The sequence below is a fragment of the Bos indicus genome, chromosome 7, assembly GCF_029378745.1.
Source record: "Bos indicus isolate NIAB-ARS_2022 breed Sahiwal x Tharparkar chromosome 7, NIAB-ARS_B.indTharparkar_mat_pri_1.0, whole genome shotgun sequence".
In the NCBI taxonomy this organism is placed as follows: domain Eukaryota; kingdom Metazoa; phylum Chordata; class Mammalia; order Artiodactyla; family Bovidae; genus Bos; species Bos indicus.
This window is the reverse complement of record NC_091766.1, coordinates 13,510,402-13,533,536: the sequence shown is the minus strand read 5'-3', so window position 1 is coordinate 13,533,536 and position 23,135 is coordinate 13,510,402. Positions and strand designations below refer to the sequence as shown.

The 23,135-nt window shown below is 39.5% G+C and overlaps 1 protein-coding gene and 1 pseudogene across 1 annotated transcript; both read right to left on the bottom strand.

The window, feature by feature from the left end:
* Window positions 1-5,538: 5,538 nt before the first annotated feature.
* On the bottom strand, window positions 5,539-6,652 carry LOC109560922 (olfactory receptor 7G2-like; annotated as a pseudogene).
* A 9,467-nt stretch (window positions 6,653-16,119) lies between these two features.
* On the bottom strand, window positions 16,120-17,112 carry LOC109560923 (olfactory receptor 7G2-like). Its single transcript, XM_019963376.2, has one exon. It carries the CDS (start codon window positions 17,110-17,112, stop codon window positions 16,120-16,122), a length of 993 nt encoding a protein of 330 aa, XP_019818935.2.
* Between the last annotated feature and the right edge of the window lie 6,023 nt (window positions 17,113-23,135).

Sequence of the window (23,135 nt, the reverse complement as noted above, 5' to 3'; positions counted from 1 at the left end):
CTGTGGAGGATTTTCTGCAGAATAATCTAATCTCAACACATGTTCCATATTGTTTTGGGTTCATAAGACTGGAAAAGGCAGTAAAATCACATATATGCAACAAATGATTTGAATCTGCAGCTCCATAGTGTATATATACCTATCTGGCTTTCATCTTTCAGTCCACAAAATTTTTCCTCTTAGAATAGCTGGAAATAGTAGAATTACTTAGAATAGTAATTACTTAGAATAGTAATGGGATTGTAACATCATTTGGACACTCCATGTGAGTCATAGCCCATTCAGGATTTTGCATAGCACATCAGTATACCCTTCTCAATTTTCTTATGTATTATGTCAGACCCTTGGTCATGAGCAGTATTGTTTCTATGATTACAAAATAATAATAGCTTTTTTTGTTGTTATTTTCTGTTTTTATAGGTTTCATATTATTTGCCCCCCCACCACCACCATTTGTTAGGTGGATTTAAACCCTACCTTAAGTATATTTTTGTTTCTTAATAATGTTGTTCAGATTTTTGAGCAAGTAGGTTGACTAATTTCCTGTTTAACCAGGATATTTTGGGACTGAATTTGGACACTATAACACTGAGTTTTCAACTAGTACTTTTGGGAAATAGGATTATGATTTCCCAAGAATGATGAGAGACTACCTTCTAGAGCAAAGACAATTCTCAATTTTTCTAATAATTCTCCTTGCCATTCCATCTAACTTCTTCCTGGTCATATTACATAGTCAGACATAATACGGAAAAATAGAATGGTTCCATTTCTAGAAGGTACCAAAAGTAGTCAAACTCATACAGATAGAGATTAGAATGGTCGTTGCCAGAATCTTTGGGAGGAAGAATGGGGAGTTAGGGTTTAATGGAGACAAATTTCAGTTGGGGAAGATGGAATAGTGTTGGAGATGAATAGTGGTTTATGGCTGCAAAACCAAAAGAGGAGAGAGGGTCTGAGAGGACTCTTGTCTAATACTTGGAAATGCATTGTCCAAGGAGACACACATGCTGACAAAGCAAGAGTGGAAAAGCTTTATTGGAAAAGGGTGCTTGGGCAGAATGAAGCAGAGTAAGGGAATTCAGAACTACTCTGCCACATAGTTCACAGTTTCAGGTTTTATGGTAATGGGGTTAGTTTCTGGGTTGTCTCTGGCCAATCATTCTGACTCAGGGTCCTTCCTGGTGGCATGCATTACTCAACCAAGATAGATTCCAGCGAGAAGGATCCCAGGAGGTCAGTAGGACATATAGACTGCATCCCTACCTACTTTTGACCTTTCCCATATTCTTTCAGTTGGTCGTAGCTTTTTAGTTCTGCATCCCTTAACAGGAACTCCCATTGAAAGATAACCCAAACAAGTGGTTATTCTCATGCTTGGCCAGGGTTGGTGGTTTCAGTCAGTGGTTCCCCTAAAAATCTGCCCCCCAACCCCCTCCTCCATCAGGACTTCATACTGAAGATAACTTCTTGAGAATTGGAGCAGAGATTTTTCTTCTGTAACTGCTTTCTGTTGAGAATGAACATTGTCCTGCCTAGTAGAGTAGAAGTTTCTCTCCACCTGTTCTAAATCGAGGTATCTTATGTCTGAAACTGACATCCACCCTTGTAGTAACAAAAATTTAGCCTGAAACTGTCAGAGATATAAGTACTTGTAACAGACAGGGGCCAAACAAGAGGCCTAACAGGATGTCATCACTGTGTCCAGAAAAGGAAAGAAAAATTGGGAGTGAGGGCTACAGAGTGTATGACTTTCTTCTGATCATTTGGTGTTGAGGTAACAGGGCAGTGCTCCAGGAATCTTGCACTCAGCCTGAAGCTACCATCCTCCTCCTGGATCAGGGATACAGTTCTTCAGAACTCAAAGGTAGTGTTATATATACTCTTTGAGGAGGAACCAGCACCTTGCCCCAAGCCTGCACCACCATTTGACTGCTCCTTCCATGTTTCTGTTGGCTTTCCTTGTGGCCTAGATAGTAAAGAATCTTCCTGCAATGCAGAAGACCTGGATTCAATCCCTGGGTTGGGACGATCCCCTGGAGAAGGGAATGGCTACCCACTCCAATATTCCTGCCTGGAGAATTCCAAGGACAGAGGAACCTGGAGGATTACAGTCCAAGGGGTTGCAATGAGTCTGACATGGGACTGAGTGACTCACACTTTCACTTTCCCATGTTTCTGCATCCCCTCCCTTTCCTGATTAGCAACTGTCTGAATCTGCCCTTTGAAACTCAGGGAAGATCAAAGAGGCTGAATGAGCCTACAAATAAGAAACAGGGGATGCAGAAAGGATTTGTACTCTGGAGTCCCACAGAGTCCTCTTCAGTTTCAATTCAGGAAACTGTGCAACAATGGTTCTGGTCACTTCCTGCTAAAATGGGGCAGTTATTGTTGTTGTTGTTTACTTGCTAAATCGTGTCTGACTCTTTGTGACCCCGTGAACTGCAGCCTGGCAATCTCCTCTGTCCATGGGATTTCCCAATCAAGAGTGGGTAAAATGGGGGCATAGTTCTCCCTCAATTTGGAGAATATACACTTAATTGGAAATATTTCTGAGTTCCAAATCCTGGATCTAAGTCTTGTATGATCTCAATCCCACTTCCTTGGTTCACTATTTTGGTGTAAGATATTCAGTTAGAAGTAGTTGGAGGAGTGAAAACTGGAATTTTAACTGACAAAATAAAGTTCATTCCCTGAGATAAGCCTGAAACCCAATCTGGACCTCTCACCTTGGGGAGAATTGCAGCCAGGTAGCCAGTTGTTTACTTTTATCTAAGGAGGTTTTAACTTCCAGTGTGGTATTAACATACACATATCAGAAACTATTAGCCATTACCTGTCTCCTTTTTCTACTAATATCTGATCTAAAGCAATTTCATTTTCCAGAAAATTCTAGTTGCAAGAGGACACCTTGAACCCATAAGGTTGCAGCTACCAGCTGCCAGCAGACATTGTTTTGAGAATGGCTGGTGACATCCCAAGTCTGCCACAGCTCAGAAAACTGAAGCTCTTAGCTATACAAGGACTTTTCATAAATCATGTTCATAATGCCAACTAGTATTATTACTTTGGATGTCTGAACTACAGCTATTCCATTTTTACTTTCAATTGCATTTATCTCCTTAATGGCCAAAACAGATGTCACCATTAATGACTTCAGTACTTTTTTTCATTATGAGAAGATACAAGAATCTGAGCTCATAAAATCTTTCCTGAAAGAAACTCTCTGAAGGCCTGTTCTGCAGTTCTTCCAGAACATAAAGCACCTCATTCAAGTTCCCCACCTTGGATTCATTTCAAAATGTGTTGAAAGTCAGTGGCTGTAGTAGCCACTGACCTAATCCTAAGAGAGGCAGATGGGAAGTGCCCAGTTTTCAGTTATCAGGGCCCCTTCAGGGTAATGAATTCAACCGTGGTTTGGGGGGCATTTCATGACTCTTTTGTCCCACAACTCTAGGAGTGTTCATTCTCAGATCTGGCAGAGATTTCTCTGATAGGCCACTCAATGTGCTATTACTGGACTAGGCCTTATTAACAGTAGCTGGAAGTCTCTGGACCACCTTCTTCCTAGTCTCTTTTGGTCTAGGAAAATATTCCCTCTTGTTATTTCTTCCCCTATCTAGAATTACACTATGACAATCATCAATCTCATATGAAGTTTTATATCATCATTTTATCAGAGGCTTAGTCACACGTTTGGTAATGAAAGAAACAATTTTGTAAAAATGGGCAATATAAAAATAAGATAGCTAGCAATATTAATGAGGTCATAAGTAAGAATTTTGGTCAAGAATTGTCTTTAGAAGCAGCCCAGTATATTCGAGATCATCTGAATTTACCTGTTCTATACCAATCCTTACCTTTAAGGGAAGCTATATATTGGCATTGCCCATAAGGCATCTAGCCCAATTTCCTACTGTTATTAGACTGATTACCCCCAGCATGGTTTAACTGTCCCCAGCCTAAGGGAGTATTTAAATTTAAATGACCACAGCCTGGGTGTTAATCTCTTGGTTGTAGACCATGGGGCATCTGATCTTCATCCAAGGATACATTATTGGCTTAAGCTTCAGAAATAAACTTAGAGTATTCTTTTAATAATTTACTTAAAGTTTGCACAATGTAACATAACAGAAAGGAATTATCTGAGAAGTGAGTCTTAGTGACTACTGACTTCAATAAAGAATTAGAATTTGATATCCATTGAAACATCTCTGCTTCTCTAAAATTACCTTCATTTTTATCAAATATAATTAAATCAAGATTAACTCATCCACAAGTTAAGTCTGATTCATTGATATTGAGATATTTTCCCCTTCCTTTTTTCCTGTGTCTTTTCTACTTCTGTCTTTCTAATAAGGATATCTGTGACTACATTTAAAGGCTATCCAGATAATCTTGGATAAACTCTTTCACTGAAAAGACTCTTTTTCCAAATAAGTAACATTCACCCTGTTGTCATATAAAGTAAGATTCACAAGATAGGAAGAATAGGAAGTGGACATATTGTTTGGGGAGCTACTATTCAAACTCACTACAGAGATGTTCTGGCAGACTCATAGAAAGATCTATTAAAAACTGGCTCAGGGAAGGAAAGTCAGTTTTCTATCTTTGGGCTTCATGTCCAAGTCTAACATTTTAATTTACTGTCACCATCTTTGTGGAGAACAATCTGAGGATAAGGGCATCTCATGCAGGAGTGGATGAGTACTTAGCTCTTGTTCCTGATGATCTCTGAAGTCTTTGTCATGAAAGATAACTTTCTTTATTGTTTAATATATTAGACAAAAGTTTCCTTTTTCTTATTACAACTGAAGTCTCCTCACTGATAAATTTCAGATATCTCACAATCACCTCAACCACCAAGGATGATGACAATTTTATAGATATTGAAAGTGATTATAGTGGATGCTACTGGTGCCTCAGAAGGATGCTATTCACCAGTGACTGTGATGTGATGTGTGATGTGAACTCATTTCCCTTGCCTCATGGGAGGGATAATTCTAAGGTATGATTGTCATGGCCCTTTCCATAGTCAGACAGAAGCTAGTCTCAATTCAGGACCACAGCTTCCTTCATTCCTCCCTCAACCCCCACCCCAGCCCCCTGCCTCATCCACCTCCTGCAACTTTCCTTTTCTGAGAGTCATCACAAACAAAAGTCACTCAAACTAGAACTCCTGGGTCATACTGCTTCTATAGAACATGAGCAAAGAAATAGAGTATGGAGAATTGAAATGTTGTGACAAACATCCCAGAGCTAGACTAAAAGCAAAGTTGGGCTCTGAGTCCAAGTTGCAATAGTTTAAATATGACTCCATCTAGTCATTTTGGAGGAATTGTACAATGGAAGAATCAAGTATTCTGGTTCATCTAGGGTGCCTATCATTTTGACTTGAGAAAACCAAGCCCGCACCCCCACCCAAAGACAATGTAATCACAGAACAAAAAAAGGCAACATATCAATGAGTTTCCTCAAGGATTCCTTCTTGTCCCTGTTTCTCAGGCTGTAAATAAATGATGTAAATAAATGGGTTCATCATTTAAGGACCACAATGTATCTCAGTGAGACTACTGCAATTTTTCTGGGCAAGCCAGTAACTGCAGAACTAATGTAAACCCCATGAGCTGTTCAACAGAACAAGGAAACAACCAACAGATGAGACCCACAAGTGGAAAAGGCTTTATACTTTCTATTCATTGATGACATTCTCAAAACAGAGGAGACAATTAGAGTATACGAGAAAATGGTCCCAGAGACAGAAACACCCCAAATAAGCTACCCATGAAATGTATTAGAATGTTGTTGATGAGGGTATCAAAACAGGCCAGCTTGATGACCTGAGGAAACTCACAGAATGAGTGAAGAATTTCCAGGTCTCTGCCGAAGGACAGCCTCAGTGCCATTGGACTGTGGAGCAGGGCATTCATAATGCTAAAGAACAGAAGGAATAGAATCAGCAGAACACAGAAAGGAGGGCTCGTGATAACTATGTCCCTTCTGCATGCATGTGTGCTAAGTCACTTCAGTCATGTTTGACTACATGCAACCCCATGGACTATATCCTGCCAGGCTTATCTCTCCATGAAATTCTCCAGGCAAGAATACTGGAGTGGGTTGTCATGCCCTCCTCCAGGGGGTCTTCCTGACTCAAGGGTTGAACTTGAGTCTCTTATGTCCCCTGTATTGGCAGGCAGATGCTTTACTACGGAGCCATGTGGGAAGCCCAGACATGTACCTTAGGGGTTGATAAATGATCACATAGCAATCATAGGCCATAATAGCAAGAAGAAAATTCTCCCAACAGGTCAAAAACAGGAAAAAAGCCATTTGGGTGAGGCAGCTTGCAGAAGTGGTGCTCTCATTCTGTGCTTACTTATTGACAAGCATCTTTGGGATGGTGGTTATGCTTAAACAGATGTCAGCAAAGGAAAGATTTGAAAGAAAGTAATACATGGGTGTGCAGAGGTGGGAATCAGAGATGACAGCCAGGATGCCAAGCAGGTTTCCAAGAACAGTGACCATGTATATGGACAGGAACAGTGAAGAGGATAAGCTGGAGTTCAGGATCTTCTGCCATTTCCAGGAGAAGGAAATCTGAAACTTCTGTTTGATTTCCTGATTCCTTGTTATGAAGAAATCGGATGGAAAATATCAGGTGGAGAAACAATAAAATTTATAATCTATGGGCTAGCTGCAGCATTAAAATTACTTTGGAACTTTTTCAAAATAACCATTCTTGGGCCCTGTTCCTGATTCCCTGATGACAAACACTAGAAATAAGGACTAACAATTAACATTTTTAATAAGGTCTCTAGATGATTCTGCCAAACAATGAATTTTGAAACCCACTTCTCTAGAAAAACACTCATCTATATAATGAACCCAAGAAAATAATTGAATCTTCTCTTCTGCCTATTTCTCCCTCCACTTACTTTATTAGCCAAAATATTTTGTTAAGCACTGATAACCTCACACACTGTGGCAAATGCTGAGAGTAAAATAAAGAAATGTGTTTGTTAGCCATCTGTATGTCTTCTTTGGAGAAATGTCTATTTAGTTCTTTGGCCCAATTTTTGATTGGGTCATTTATTTTTCTGGAATTGAGCTGTAGGAGTTGCTTGTATATTTTTGAGAGTAGTTGTTTGTCAGTTGCTTCATTTGCTATTATTTTCTCCCATTCTGAAGGCTGTCTTTTCACCTTGCTGATAGTTTCCTTTGATGTGCAGAAGCTTTTAAGTTTAATTAGGTCCCATTTGTTTATTTTTGCTTTTATTTCCAATATTCTGGGAGGTGGTTCATAGAGGATCTTGCTGTGATGTATGTCGGAGAGTGTTTTGCCTATGTTCTCCTCTAGGAGTTTTATATTTTCTGGTCTTCCATTTAGATCTTTAATCCACTTTGAGTTTATTTTTGTGTATGGCGTTAGAAAGTGTTCTAGTTTCATTCTTCTACAAGTTGCCCAGCTTTCCCAGCACCACTTGTTAAAGAGATTGTCTTTAATCCATTGTATATTCTTGCCTCCTTTGTCAAAGATAAGGTGTCCATAGGTGCATGGATTTATCTCTGGACTTTCTATTTTGTTCCATTGATCTATATTTCTGTCTTTGTACCAGTACCATACTGTCTGTCTTGATGACTCTGGCTTTGTAGTAGAGCCTGAAGTCAGGCATGTTGATTCCTCCAGTTCCATTCTTCTTTCTCAAGATTGCTTTGGCTATTTGAGGTTTTTTGTGTTTCCATACAAATTGTGAAATTATTTGTTCTAGCTCTGTGAAGAATACTGTTGGTAGCTTGATAGGGATTGCTTTGAATCTATAAATTGCTTTGGGTAGTATACTCATTTTCACTATATTGATTCTTCCAATCCATGAACATGGTATATTTCTCCATCTATTATTGTCCTCATTGATTTCTTTCACCAGTGTTTTATAGTTTTCTATATATAGATCTTTAGTTTCTTTAGGTAGATATATTCCTAAGTATTTTATTCTTTTTGTTGCAATGGTGAATGGAATTGTTTCCTTAATTTCTCTTCCTATTTTCTCATTATTAGTGTATAGGAATGCAAGGGATTTCTGTGTGTTTATTTATATTGTACAACTTTACTATATTCATTGATTAGCTCTAGTAATTTTCTGGTGGAGTCTTTAGGGTTCTCTATGTAGAGGATCATGTCATCTGCAAACAGTGAGAGTTTTACTTCTTCTGGGCCAAAGAACTAAATAGACATTTCTCCAAAGATGACATACAGATGGCTAACAAACACATGAAAAGATGCTCAACATCACTCATTATCAGAGAAATGCAAATCAAAACCACAATGAGGTATCATTTCATGCCAGTCAGAATGGCTGGATCCAAAAGTCTACAGCAATAAATGCTGGAGAGGGTGTGGAAAAAAGGGAACCCTCTTACACTGTTGGTGGGAATGCAAACTAGTACAGCCACTATGGAGAACAGTGTGGAGATTCCTTAAAAAACTGGAAATAGAACTGCCTTATGACCTAGAAATCCCACTGCTTGGCATACACACCAAGGAAACCAGAATTGAAAGAGACACATGTACCCCAATATTCACCACAGCACTGTTTATAATAGCCAGGACATGGAAGCAACCTAGATGTCCATCAGCAGACGAATGGATAAGAAAGCTGTGGTACATATACACAATTGAGTATTACTCAGATATTAAAAAAGAATACATTTGAATCAGTTCTAATGAGGTGGATGAAACTGGAGCCTATTATACAGAGTGAAGTAAGCCAGAAAGAAAAACACCAATACAGTATACTAACACATATATATGGAATTTAGAAAGATGGTAACGATAACCCTGTATGTGAGACAGCAAAAGAGACACAGATGTATAGAACAGTCTTTTGGACTCTGTGGGAGAGGGAGAGGGTGGGATGATTTGGGAGAATAACATTGAAACATGTATAATATCATATATGAAACGAGTTGCCAGTCCAGGTTTGATGCATGATACTGGATGCTTGGGGCTGGTGCACTGAGATGACCCAGAGGGAGGATACAGGGAGGGAGGCGGGAGGGGGGGTTCGGGATGGGGAACATGTGTATACCTGTGGCAGATTCATGTTGATGTATGGCAAAACCAATACAATATTATAAAGTAATTAACCTCCAATTAAAATAAATAAATTTATATTAAAAAAAAAAAGAAATGTGTGTGCTCAGTCATGTCTGATCCCTCGAGACCTCATGAACTGTAGCCCGCCAGGCTCTTCTCTCCATGGAATTCTCCAGGCAAGACTACTGAGTGGGTAGACATTCCCTTCTCCAGGGGATCTTCCCAACCCAGGGATCAAATCCACATTTCCAGCATCTCCTGTGTTGAAAGGCAGATTCTTTATCACTGCACCACCTACAAAGCCCCTAAAATGAAGAAGACATTGCTGCATTTCTTCTTAATTATTATACAACTTCAAACAAAAAGAAATATAAGAATAAAATTACAAATTCTGTTTATTTATTCATAATTATGAATAAAATTATGAAGGAAGTTCATCCCTTAAGCTGGTAACTGGCATATGATTTTTTTTTTTTTAAAGCTGAGTATGAGTGAAAGGAAAAAACTGAATACATAGGCTCCTAAAACATCCAGATGAAAATAGCAATAATTTGCTAGTATTTAGAAGATAACAAGAATACTACAAGATAACACTAAATGTCAAACATCCTAGAAGGAGTGTCCCTGTAAGCAGAGGTTCTCCCTCTCCTAGTTAGTTAGTTATTGTTAGTGGCTTAGTCATGTCTGACTCTTTGTGACCCCATGGACTGTAGCCCTCCAGGCTTCTCAGTCCATGGAGTTCTCCAGGCAAGAATACTGAGTGGATAGCCATATACTTTCTTCAGGGATCTTGAGAGCCCAGGTTCTCCTACACTGCAGGCAGAATCTGAGTCACCAGGGAAGGCCTCTCAGTCTCTGGGGGTGGGGGACCACGGGGGTTGGGGAGGCAGACAAATGTGGTCTTGACAGCCCTTATTGCTTGGAAGAGTACTTAGACTCAGAACTCTGAAATTAGTGGAGTTAATTAATTAATGGAGTTAATTAATGGACTCAGACTCTACTACTTGTTTTATGAAAACAGAAACTTGTCCAACTAAATGAGTAACCTAGTATCCTCATTGAGTAATGGGAATGTTTCCTCTTGAGAAATCTGTATGCAGGTCAAGAAGCAACAGTTAGAACCGGACATGGAACAACGAACTGGTTCCAAATTGGAAAAGGAGTACATCAAGACTGTATATTGTCACCCTGCTTATTTAATTTTCATGCAGAATATATCATGAGAAATGCTGGGCTGGATGAAACACAAGCTGGAATCAAGTTTGCTGGGAGAAGTATCAATAACCTCAGTTATGCAGATGACACCACCCTTATGGCAGGAAGAGAAATGGAACTAAAGAGCCTTTTGATGAAAGTGAAAGAGGAGAGTGAAAAACCTGGCTTAAAACTCAGCATTCAAAAAAGGAAGATCATGGCATCCAGTCCCATAACTTCATGGCAAATAGATGGCGAAATAATGGAAACAGTTCAGTTCACTTCAGTTCAGTCACTCAAATCATGTCCAACTCTGCAACCACATGGACTACAGCACACCAGGCTTCCCTATCCATCACCAACTCCTGGAGACTTCTCAAACTCAAGTCCATTGAGTCAGTGATGCCATCCAACCATCCCATCCTCTGTCATCCCGTTGTTGTCCTGCCTTCAGTCGTTCCCAGCATCAGGGTCTTTTCCAATGAGTCAGTTCTTCACATCAAGTGGCCAAAGCATTGGAGATTCAGCTTCAGCATCAGTCTTTCCAATGAATATTCAGGACTGAATTCCTTTAGGATTGAGTAGTTGGATCTCCTTGCAGTCCAAGGGACTCTCAAGAGTCTTCTCCAACACTACAGTTCAAAAGTGTCAATTATTTGTTGCTCAGCTTTATTTATAATCCAACTCTCACATCCATACATGACTACTGGAAAAACCATAGCTTTGACTAGATGGACCTTTGTTGGCAAAGTAATGTCTCTGTTTTTTTTTTTTTTTTTTTTTAAACTTTACATAATTGTATTAGTTTTGCCAAATATCAAAATGAATCCGCCACAGGTATACATGTGTTCCCCATCCTGAACCCTCCTCCCTCCTCCCTCCCCATACCATCCCTCTGGGTCGTCCCAGTGCACTAGCCCCAAGCATCCAGTATCGCGCATCGAACCTGGACTGGCAACTCGCTGCTATCCAAATGTCTCTGTTTTTTAACATGCTATCTATGTTTGTCATAGCTTTTCTTCCAAAGAGCAAGCATCTTTTAATTTCATGGCTGCAGTCACCATCTGCAGTGATTTGTGAGCCCCCCAAAATAATGTCTCTCACTGTTTCCATTGTTTCCCCATCTATTTGCCATGAAGTGATGGGACAGGATGCCATGATCTTCCTTTTTTGAATGTTGAGTTTTAAGCCAGCTTTTTCACTCTCCTCTTTCACTTTCATCAAGAGACTCTTTAGTTCTTCTTCACTTTCTGCCATCTGCGTGTCTGAGGTTATTGTTATTTCTCCAGGCAATCTTGATTCCAGCTTGTGCTTCAACCAGCCTGGCATTTTGCATGATGTACTCTGCATATAAGTTAAATAAGCAGGGTGACAGTATACAGCCTTGACATACTTCTTGCCCTATTTGCAGCCAGTCTGTTGTTCCATGTCCAGTTTTAACTGTTGCTTCTTGACCTGCATACAGATTTCTCAGAAGGCAGGTAAGGAGGTCTGGTATTCCCATCTCTTTCAGAATTTTCCACAGTTTGTGGTGATTCACACAGTCAAAGGCTTTGGCATAGTCAATAAAGCAGAAGTATATGTTTTTTTCTGGAGCTTTCTTGATTTTTTGATGATACAACAGATGTTGACAATTTGATCTCTGGTTCCACTGCCTTTTCTAAATACAGCTTAAACATCTGGAAGTTCATGGTTCACATACTGTTGAAGACTCACTTGGAGAATTTTGAGCATTACTTTGCTAGTGTGTGAGATGAGTGCAATTGTGAGGTAGTTTGAACATTCTTGGCATTGCCTTTCTTTGGGATTGGAATGAAAACCGGCTTTTTCTAGTCCTGTGACCACTGCTGAGTTTTCCAGATTTGCTGGCATATTGATTGCAGCACTTTAACAGCATCATCTTTCAGGATTTGACATAGCTCAACTGGAATTCCATCACCTCCAGTAGCTTTGTTTGTAGTGATGCTTCCTATGACTTTGCATTCCAGGATGTCTGGCTCTAGATGAGTGATCACACCATTGTGGTTTCTGGGTCATGAAGATCTTTTTTGTATAGTTCTTCTGTGTATTCTTGCCACCTCTTCTTAATAGCTTCTGTTTCTGTTAGTCCCACACTGTTTCTTCCTTTATTGTGCCCATCTTTGCATGAAATGTTCCCTTTGTATCTCTAATTTTCTTGAAGAGATCTCCCATTCTATTGTTTTCCTCTATTTCTTTGCACTGATCATTGAGGAAGTCTTTCTTATCTCTCCTTGCTATTCTTTGGAAATCTGCATTAAAATGGGTATACCTTTCCTTTTCTCCTTTGCCTTTAGCTTCTCTTCTTTTCTCAGCTATTTGTAAGACCTCCTCAGAAACAGTGACAGACTTTATTTTCTTGGGCTCCAAAATCACTGCAAATGGTGACTTCAGCCATGAAATTTAAAGATGTTTACTCCTTGGAAGAAAAGCTATGACCAACCTAGACAGCATATTAAAAAGCAGAGACATTACTCTGCTGACAGAGGTCTGTATAGTCTAAACTATGCTTTTTCCACTAGTCATGTATAGATGTGAGAGTTGTACCATAAAGAAAGCTGAGCACTGAAGAATTGACGCTTTTGAACTGTGGTTTTGGAGAAGACTCTTGAGAGTCCCTTGGACTGCAGGGAGATCAAGCCGGTCAGTTCTAAAGGAAATCAACCCTTAATATTCATTGGAAGGACTGATGCTGAAAATTGAAGCTCCAGTACTTTGGCCACCTGATGCAAAGAATCAATGACTCATTAGAAAAGACCCTGATGCTGGGAAAGGTTGAAGGCAGGACAAGAAGGAGATGACAGAGGATGAGATGGTTGGATGACATCACCAACTCAATGGACATGAGTTTGAGCAAGCTCCAGGAGTTGGTGATGGACAGGGAAGCCTGATGTGCTGCAGTATACAGGGTCGCAAAGAGTCTGACATGAATGACTGAACTGAGCTTTTCTAGCATCAGGGTCTTTTCCAATGAGTTAACTGTTTGTATCAGGTGGCCAAAGTGTTGGAGCTTCAGCACCCATCCTTCCAAGGAGTACTCAGGGTTGATTTCCTTTAGGATACACTGGTTTGATCTCCTTGCAGTCCAAAGGTCTCTCAAGAGTCTTCTCCAGCACCACAAATCAAAAGCTTCAATCTTTCCATACTCAGCCTTCTTTATAATCCAAGTTTCACATCTGTACAAGACTACTGGAAAGACCATAGGTTTGACTATGTGGAATTTTGTCAGCAAAGTGATGTCTTTGCTTTTTATTATGCTGTCTAGGTTTGTCATAGCTTTCCCTCCAAGAAGCAAGTGTATTTTAATTTAATTTCATTCATATACTGATATCCTAATATTTAGAATATGACTGTATTTGAGATAAGATCTTTGAAGAGGTAATTTGGTTAAAATGGAATCATTAAGGTGAACCTTAATTCAACGAGAGATTTGCATACATGCATACAGAGGAAAGACCACATGAAGAGAATATGGCCAGCTACAAGCCAAGAAAAATGGCCTCAAAAGAAACCAGTCTTGCTGACACCTTCATCTAGGCTTCCAATCTCCAGAACTGTGACAATAACTTTGTTATTAAGCCACCCAGTCTGTGCTACTCTGCTATGGCAGCACTAGCTTCCTGGGGGCTCAGATGGTAAAGAATGCCTGGGAGACCTGGGTTCAGTCCCTGGAGTGGGAAGACCCCCTGGAGAAGGGCATGGCAACCCACTCCAGTATTCTTGCCTGGAGAATTCCCATAGACAGAGGAGCCTGGTGGGCTGCAGTCCATGGGGTCACAAAGAGTCAGACATGACTAAGTGACTAAGCACACAGCACAGCAAACTAATACATTGTACAGACCCCTTCACCACCAGCACAAGATTTAAAGTAAACATCTGAACATTTTATAGCACCCATGTTTGTGAGGGGGAGGATTTCTACTCAGGAGAAAAATGGGTCCTGCCATTATAGAGAGAGTGTATGATCCCAGTGGAAAAAGTCCTTGGTGAGAATTCATACAAACATATATGTGAACATGTCAAAAACAGAGTCAGAGTTTGTTGGGGGTCACGAGGGTCTTGGTTTTAATCTTATGTCTCTCCTCACTGCTTCTACTGTAAGAAATTATAGTGTAACAATATTAAAGAGACTTTGTGTTACCTGGCTGACATCACTGAAGTATGGTGCTTGATATATCTCCTGTGGATCTTGAAGGCAGATCTGTCCTTAGAAGGACCAGACAAACTGATTGAGGCAACGGGCTCCAGGTCAAGAAAGATCATCTCTGGAAGGAGGTTCACGTGTCCTGCTTCCTTACTGAGCAAGGACCGTTGAGTGAGGTGGTCACAGGGAGACTCTTGCAATCTCTGCATCCCTGGGGATCAATAACTAAAGCTCCTCATTAGACAAGCTATTTTAGTGTCATGCTGATCCCTGGACCTTCCAGATCAAGACTCTAGAATGGATGAGTTCATGATGGCCAATGTCTGACCCTCTGAGGCAAGGTAGCTGCACACCATCTACTTCTTTCCACTTCTGTTTGGACAGCTTTGTTTCAATCAACATAGGTAGTTAATTCCTTTTCAGAGTTCATATCCACCTTTTCCAATTTTGCCACAATAATTTCATTGTATATTTCCTTTTTCTTAGTTTATTGAGAAATAATTAACACACATCATTGCATAAGTTTGAGGTATACAGCAGATAATTTGATTTACATATATTATGAAGTGATTATCACAACAAGTTCAGCTAACAGTCATAATCAAGAGATACAATAAAAAGACAGAAAAAAGAAGGAAAATACATTTTCTTACTTTAAAGATTAACTACTTTCCTATATATCGTACGTCAGTGTTAACTGTGTCATCATGTTGTACATTGCACCCCTAGTGTTTATTTATCTTTTCTGAGGTGTAAATGATTTACATTATTAGATTAGTTTCAGATGTACAATGTAGTCATTCAAAATTTTTATAAATTAATCTGCATTTAAAGTTATTATATATTTTATGGGGGTATGTGTTGTGTTGGTTTCTGCTGTACAATGAAGTGAATTATCAAATATTGGCTACATTTACAATACAATACATCCCTGTAGCTAATTTATTTTATACATAGTAGTTTGTACCTTTTAAGCCCTTGCCAATTTCTTGCCTCTCCTACCTTCTTCTTCCCACTAGTAACAACTGGGTGGTTCTCAATATCTGTGAGTCTGTTTAATTTTGTTACATCCACTCAGGCATTTTATTTTTTAGATTTCACATGTAAGTGATAGCATACTTTATTTGTCTTTCTCTCTGTGACTAATTTCACTATCATAGTAACCCCCAAGTCCATTCATGCTGTAGCAAATGGCAATATTTCATTCCTGTCTATGGCTGAGTAATATTGTATATATATATATGCAATATATATATATACATATACATATATATATATATACATGCAATATATATACATGAAAGTGTGAAATTGTTAGTCTCTCAGTTGTGTCTGACTCTTTGTGACCCCATGCACTGTAGCTCACAATGTGCCTCTGTTCATGGGATTTCCCAGGCAAGAATACTGGAGTGGGTTGCCATTTCCTTCTCCAGGGGATCTTCCTGACCCAGGGATTGAACCTGGGTCTCCTTTATTGCAGGAGTTTTCTTATATGTATTATTTATATATAACTCATTTATATACATATAGTCAATTACCCATTACATATTCTTGCCTCTTTTGTTGGATATCAATGATCCACATATGATCTATGCTACAGAATGTCCATGCACACTTGAAAAAAATGTATATTCTGCCACTTACAAATGGAATATTCTACATATATCTATTAACTATTATTTTGCCTCGCTCTATAAACACAAGGCCAAGGTAGATGGCACAACCACAGAAAAGAAGATGTCCCATTGATGAGTTTTCTCAAGGCTCCCTTCATGTCCCTGTTTCTCAGGCTGTAGATAAAAGGGTTCATCATCTGAGAAACCACAATGTACATAACTGAAGCCACTGCAGTCTTCCTGGATGAGCCAGTCAGGATAGAACTTATATAAACTCCAAAACCTGTCCCATAGAATAAGGAAACAACTGACAAGTGAGACCCACAGGTGGAAAAAGCTTTCAGCTTTGCACCCGCTGATGGCATTCTCAAAACAGAGGAGACAATTTGAGTATAAGAGAAAATGATGCCAGAGAGGGGAACGACACCAAATATGCTACCCACCAAATATAACAAAAGGTCATTGATGTGGGTATCAGAACATGTTAGCTTGACAACCTGAGCAAGTTCACAGAAAAAGTGAGGGATTTCCAGGTTCTTACAAAAGGACAGCCGCAATGCTGTCAGACTGAGGAGCAGAGCATTCAGAATGCTTAGCAACAGTGAGAATATAATCAGCAGGCCACAGGTTTGTGGGTTCATGATAATTGAGTATCTTAAAGGGTGACAAATGGCCACATAACGGTCATAAGCCATGACAGTAAGGAGAAAATTTTCCAGAAAGGCAAAAACCATGACGAAGCACATCTGGGTGAGGCAGCCTGAATATGTGATGCTCTGATTTCGTGCTTGGATGTTGACCAGCATTTTGGGGATCGTGGCTGTGCTCATGCAGATGTCAGTAAAGGACAGGTTGGAGAGGAAGAAGTACATGGGGGTGTGGATGTGGGGGTCACAGCTGACAGCCAGGATGATGAGCAGGTTTCCCAGGAGAGTGATCAGGTACATGGACAGAAACAGGAAGAAGATGTGGAGCTGTAGTTCTGGATCATCTGTCAATCCCAGGAGATAAAAATTGGAAACATCTGTTTGATTTCTGGTTTCCATATTGTTGATGAATCTGAAGGAAAAATGGAGTGAAAATAAAATAAAATGAAGGGTCCCCAGGTGAGCAGCAGCAGCCCTTGGGAACTGATTAGAACTGCAAATTCTTGGTATCACTGTAGGTTTACTGCTGATAAACTCTAGGGGCAAGGGCCAGAAATTCAAGTTTCAACAAACCCACCAGATGAATTTGATATATGATAAAGTTTGAAAAAACAGTGCTTAAATTTGAACATAAAGAAATAAAATTCTATGTATATTGTAAATCCAAGAGATCATTTAAATATTTCCCTTTGCTAATTTTCCCCTCCATCATCACATTTCACACTTTGTTGACTTTTATTTTTATTGATCACCAACAGCCCTGGGATTTCTTTGGAAGGAATGATGCTAAGGCTGAAACTCCAGTACTTTGGCCACTTCATGCGAAGAGTTGACTCATTGGAAAAGACTCTGATGCTGGGAGGGATTGCGGGAAGGAGGAGAAGGGGATGACAGAGGATGAGATGGCTGGATTGCATCACCGACTCGATGGACGTAAGTCTGAGTGAACTCCAGGAGTTGGTGATGGACAGGGAGGCCTGGTGTGCTGCGATTCATGGGTTCACAAAGAGTCGGACACTACTGAGTGACTGAACTGAACTGAACTGAACTGAACACTTTTTCACACCTTGTGCCAAATGCTGAGGCTGAAATAAAGAATAAAATGTGACATTTCCTTCAGAATCATTTCTTGCCTCAAACACGCAGAAAGATGAGAATGCATATATCTAATCTGTCTTGTGGAGTGTGGTGCCCCGAACTTAACATACCTCAAAATGACTTGAGGGGCTTATCAGATTATAGATGGGTTATCAGATCTAAGTTACATTTATCATATCTGAGTTATAATATATCTCTATTCATCCATGCGAACACTTAGGTAAGATGAGGTTGTATCAAGGTTACGAAATACACAGTGGATAGAAAATATTAAGTCTGAGCTCAGATCTTCTCACCACTGAGTTGACTCTGGATAGTATAGAATTAGCATTCCCAAACCAACACTCAGATTTTATAATTTCCCTTTAACAGTTTAATATTTTCATCTTGAAAACATGCCAGATCTTTTCTCCTGCCTATAATATATGTTCGTCTCTACCCATGAAGTATTGTGTAACAGGTCACGGCATCTATACAGGTATATGCTCTGCACCTGAGCAAAGACTAGAAATGACATATATCCTCACCCATAACAATTTTTTACTTGACCTTTTCATAAAACCAGATCTTTATTTTTGGTAGTTTATAAATGTCAAAAGTAAGATTCATTTACAATAGTAACAAAATAGAATACTTTTAGAAAAGATGTTGATTATGTTTGAGTTTGATGTTTTATTGTGTCAATTTTCACTTTAAAAAAGAAAATGTCATGTAGATTCCTTCATGATATGCAACTCATCTGCATTAGCAATTAATTCTAACAGAAGCTGGACAAATATCACATTCTGTGTTTCATCCTAGGGGGATTTCTTCCCCTAAGATGATAGGTGAGATATCATTAAAAAAAAAAACAGCTAGATGAGAGAGAATTAAATGCATAAGCTTTAAAAAATAGATTAAAATAGCAAAGATTTGGGCTTCCCAGTTGGCTCAGTGGTTAAGAATCTGCCTGCCAAAGCAGGAGCTGTAGGAGACGCAGGTTTGATCTCTGGATTGGGAAGATCCCTTGGAAGAGGAAATGGCAAGCCACTCCAATATTCTTGCCTGGGAAATCCCATGGACAGAGGAGCCTGGTGGGCTACAGTGCATAGGGTCACAAAGAGTCAGACACAACTGAAGAGACAGCATGCCTGCAGAGCAACAATTTTTGGTCCTTAGAAGACAGGAAACTACAAGCTAAGACAGATATATGACACTTCAAAAATATTCAGGCATTGAAACTTCCCTAGTGATCTACCTCCTAATGTAGGCAAGGTGGGTTCCATCCCTGGTCTTGGAACTAAGATACATCATGCCATGCAGCAACTAAGCCTGTGCACCATAACTCCTGAGCCCACCGCCTCTAGAGGCTCCTGTTGCAACAAGCAAAGTTTGTGCACCACAGGGAAAAGCCCACATGCCACAACTAGCAACAAAGAGTCCAGCACTGCAGCAAAGACCCAGTGAAGGCAAAATAAAAATTGTATAGCTGAGCACCAAAGAATTGATGCCTTCAAACTGTGGTGCTGGAGAAGACTCTTAAGAGTCCCCTGGACAGCAGGGAGATCAAACCAGTGAGTCCTAACGAAAATCAACACTAAATATTCATTGGAAGCTCTGATGCTGAAGCTGAAGCTCCAATACTTTGGTCATCTGATGGAGTCAACTGGTTGGAAAAGATCCTGATGCTGGGAAAGATTGAGGGCAAAAGGAGAAGAGGGTGGCAGAGGATGAGATGGTCAGATAGCATCACTGACTCAATGGACATGAGCAAATTCCAGGAGATGGTGAAGGACAGGGAAGCTTGGAGTGCTGCAGTCCATGGGATCACAAAGAGTTGGATACGACTGAGTGACTGAACAACAACATATATATTCAGGCACCCTACAGGATTATAAAACAATAGTCTTCCGCAGTTGGGGGAGACAGATGTGGCTATGTCAGTCCTTATTAGCTGGTATATTATTTAGGCTCAAATACTATGAACTTAATCCAGGACCAGTACTTTCTTTGAGAATTCAAAAATTGTTCAACTGTGTAAGAAACTTCAATGTACTCATTTGTTTAGTGGGAGCTATTATAAAATATTATGGAATATTGAAATGATGAGAAATGAATAAAGAGCCATCAGCATAATACTCAGCATATGAGACCTTTGTACCCACCTATCCTATTTTAAAATTTTCTTCATGAACAAAGGCACCTGTCTCATTACACTCCTAGGAAGGAAGCAGTGATCAGATTAAAAGAATACAATAGAAAGGGGGAATGAATATTGTTCCATGGCAACTGAAAATTTCAGAGATGTGTTATGAGCTTAAACTCTAGTTAGAAATCATTATCACATAGAAAAGATATGAAGGAAATATTGATGATATCCATGTTCATTGGCCATGGACACATGATGAAATAGATAGAAATTAAAATGAAATAAATGATAAAATAAATCAGATACTCAAATTAGTACCAATTATGAAAATGTTAAGATAATTTTTTTAATGACAAAGCCTACAATTTTAGAAAATTTAAAATATATATTGAACACTTACAAGTAATAATCCACAACAAATATAAACCTGGAGGATTATTCAAGCAAAGAAATACAGAAATAAGTACAAGCAGCATTCCCATCTTGTGAAAAGTACCAAATTCCCACACATCACAGTCCTCATTCTAGGTGTTTTATTGCAATAAATAACACAGACGTATATGGAGTCCCCATATCATGTGTTAGAAAATCTTGATGCTTTTCCTTTCTCAAGAGAACCACTAAATGAATTACATTATACATTATTCTTCAACAATTTTTACTGTAAGCAGGTTTATTGTTTTGTGAACAATTGCATTGTACTGCATTTTGAAGTTTTATATAGTTAGGACCACATGCTGCTGCTGCTAAGTCATTTCAGTCGTGTCCAACTCTGTGCGACCCCATAGACGGCAGCCCACCAGGCTCCCCCATCCCTGGGATTCTCCAGGCAAGAACACTGGAGTGGGTTGCCATTGCCTTCTCCAATGCATGAAAGTGAAAAGTGAAAGTGAAGTCACTCAGTCATGTCCGACTCTTAGCGACCCCATGGACTGCAGCCTACCAGGCTCCTCCATCCATGGGGTTTTCCAGGCAAGAGTACTGGAGTGGGCTGCCATTGCCTTCTCCTAGTATATGTCATTTACAATTGGTGTTCTTGTGTAATTTACCTTCTCTTTGTTGTTGATATTTTTAATCGCTTTTCATTAATTTTAATTACCAGAGAGTATTTCACTATGTTGTTGTGTGTGTGCTCAGTCATGCAGTCGTGGCCAACTCTTTGAAACCCCATGGATTGTAGCCCCTCAGGCTCCTGTGTCCATGGGGATTCTCAAAGCAAGAATATTGGAGTGGGTTGCCATTTCCTCCTCCAGGGGATCTTCCCAACCAGTGATCAAAACCAAGTCTCCCACATTGCAGGCAGATTTTAAGACTATATTATTACATCATACTTTATTTCTCTGTTTCCTAACTCATAGGTGTTATGGTTAATACATTTGTCTTACGTATGTTTGTGAACACATGCACAATATAAAACAATGCGAGGGGGAACACTATCACATTCAAGATGATTTTGACTCTCAGGAGGAGGGAATAAGATCTGAAGGGGATACAAAATGGATGCCTTTTGTATGTGTATTATTTTCTTACATTATATTTAAGACCTGAAGTTGGGAACAGAATGTCACCATTTTAAAGTTTCAAAGGAGTTTAAGGATTGTTATATTTTTTAAAAGGTGTTATACTATCTTTGCTGTCCATGTATTACATTCTTGCAAATTTTATAGATACAGGTTTTCTAGGAGGACAGCCAGCTAAGGCTCCATGTGTCTCTACTTATCCCTTGTGTCTTTGCAGCCCAAGTACAGCAATAAAGCAAACGAACTTCTGTGCAGTGGTATTTGAAGAACCAGAAAGGGAAATAAAGGAAAAACTGACCAAATCTCTTCCCCACAACCACCACGGCATTCAAGCAAATGTCAGAAAATTTTGTGAGGCATCAGGTTTGAGAAAGACATATTTCTGCTTAGGAGAATAAAGAGTATATAAAGACTTCTTCCATTTTTAGAGGAAATAGAAGACCAGCAGATTGAGAACTGGGTGAGCATTGGTACAAACTTGTCAACAAAAAGACAGGTTGTCTGGAATCTCATAGGACACTTCATCCTGACCATTACATGCTTGGACTCTGCTCATTGTGTCCCTTAGATAAATTTTTAGTAAAACACCTTTTCCTGTTACCAAAAAAAAAAAAAAAAATCCCCAAATCATTAACTAAGGGACTTTACCTGACTGGCATCAGTGTGTAACAGTGCTTGACATGACATGATGCTCGGATATTGGAGACAGATGAACTGTCCTCAGGAAGGGCAGACAGAGCATGTGAGACCTTGAACTCCTAGTCAAGAAGGATCACCTCTGAAAGCTGGTTCAGGTGTGCCTTTCCTAGGAAGGCAAGGGCTGTTTCATATCACAGGCTGACGGCTAACCATAGCTATACCCCTGGGGATCAATAACCAAATTCCTCATTAGACAAATATTTTTGGTGCCATTCTGATCCCTGGGCTGTACAAATCCTTAAAGACCACAGCAGTACAAGAGAGAATTTCATGATGGATAATCCTTGACTTTCTTAGGCCAAGTGTACGCCATGTATTCTATCCACCCATTCATATACACCTGCATTTCACATATAAACATTCATTTCCTAATTAATTCCAGGCTTCATTCCTATTGTTTGCTGGGGGAGGGGGGGTGGACACGGAATTGTGTTTTATTTATTTATTTTTTCGTGGGAAGGCATTATATTTTAAATATAGCAATGTGAACCTGTTAATTCCAAACTCCCAATCTATTCCTTATTAATGTTACATAAAAGGCATCTCTATTTAATTTATAAAATCAGAAAGCCTGATTCCAATTTTAAGTGTAGAAACCTATTTTACATATTGGCCAAATAATATATTTATAAACAATTAAGATATCAGAGATCAAATTGCCAACATTTGGAGGATCATAGAGAAAGCAAGGGAATTTCAGAAAAACATCTATTCTGTTTCACTATAGCCTTTGACTGTGTGTATCATAACAAACTGTGAAAAGCTCTTAAAGAGATGGGAATACCAGACCATCTTATCTGTCTCCTAAGAAACCTGTATGCAGGTCAAGTAGCAACAGTTATAACCCTGTATGGAACAACTGATTGGTTCAAGATTGAGAAAGGAGTAAGACAGGGCTGTCTGTTGTCACCCTGTTTGTTTAACCTATACACTGAGCACATCATGAGAAATGCCAGGTTGGACGAGTTACAAGCTGG

What these genes read in the sequence shown, in the direction of transcription:
- LOC109560923 (XM_019963376.2), bottom strand. Translation starts at nt 17,112, where the DNA reads ATGGAAACCAGAAATCAAACAGATGTTTCCAATTTTTATCTCCTGGGA.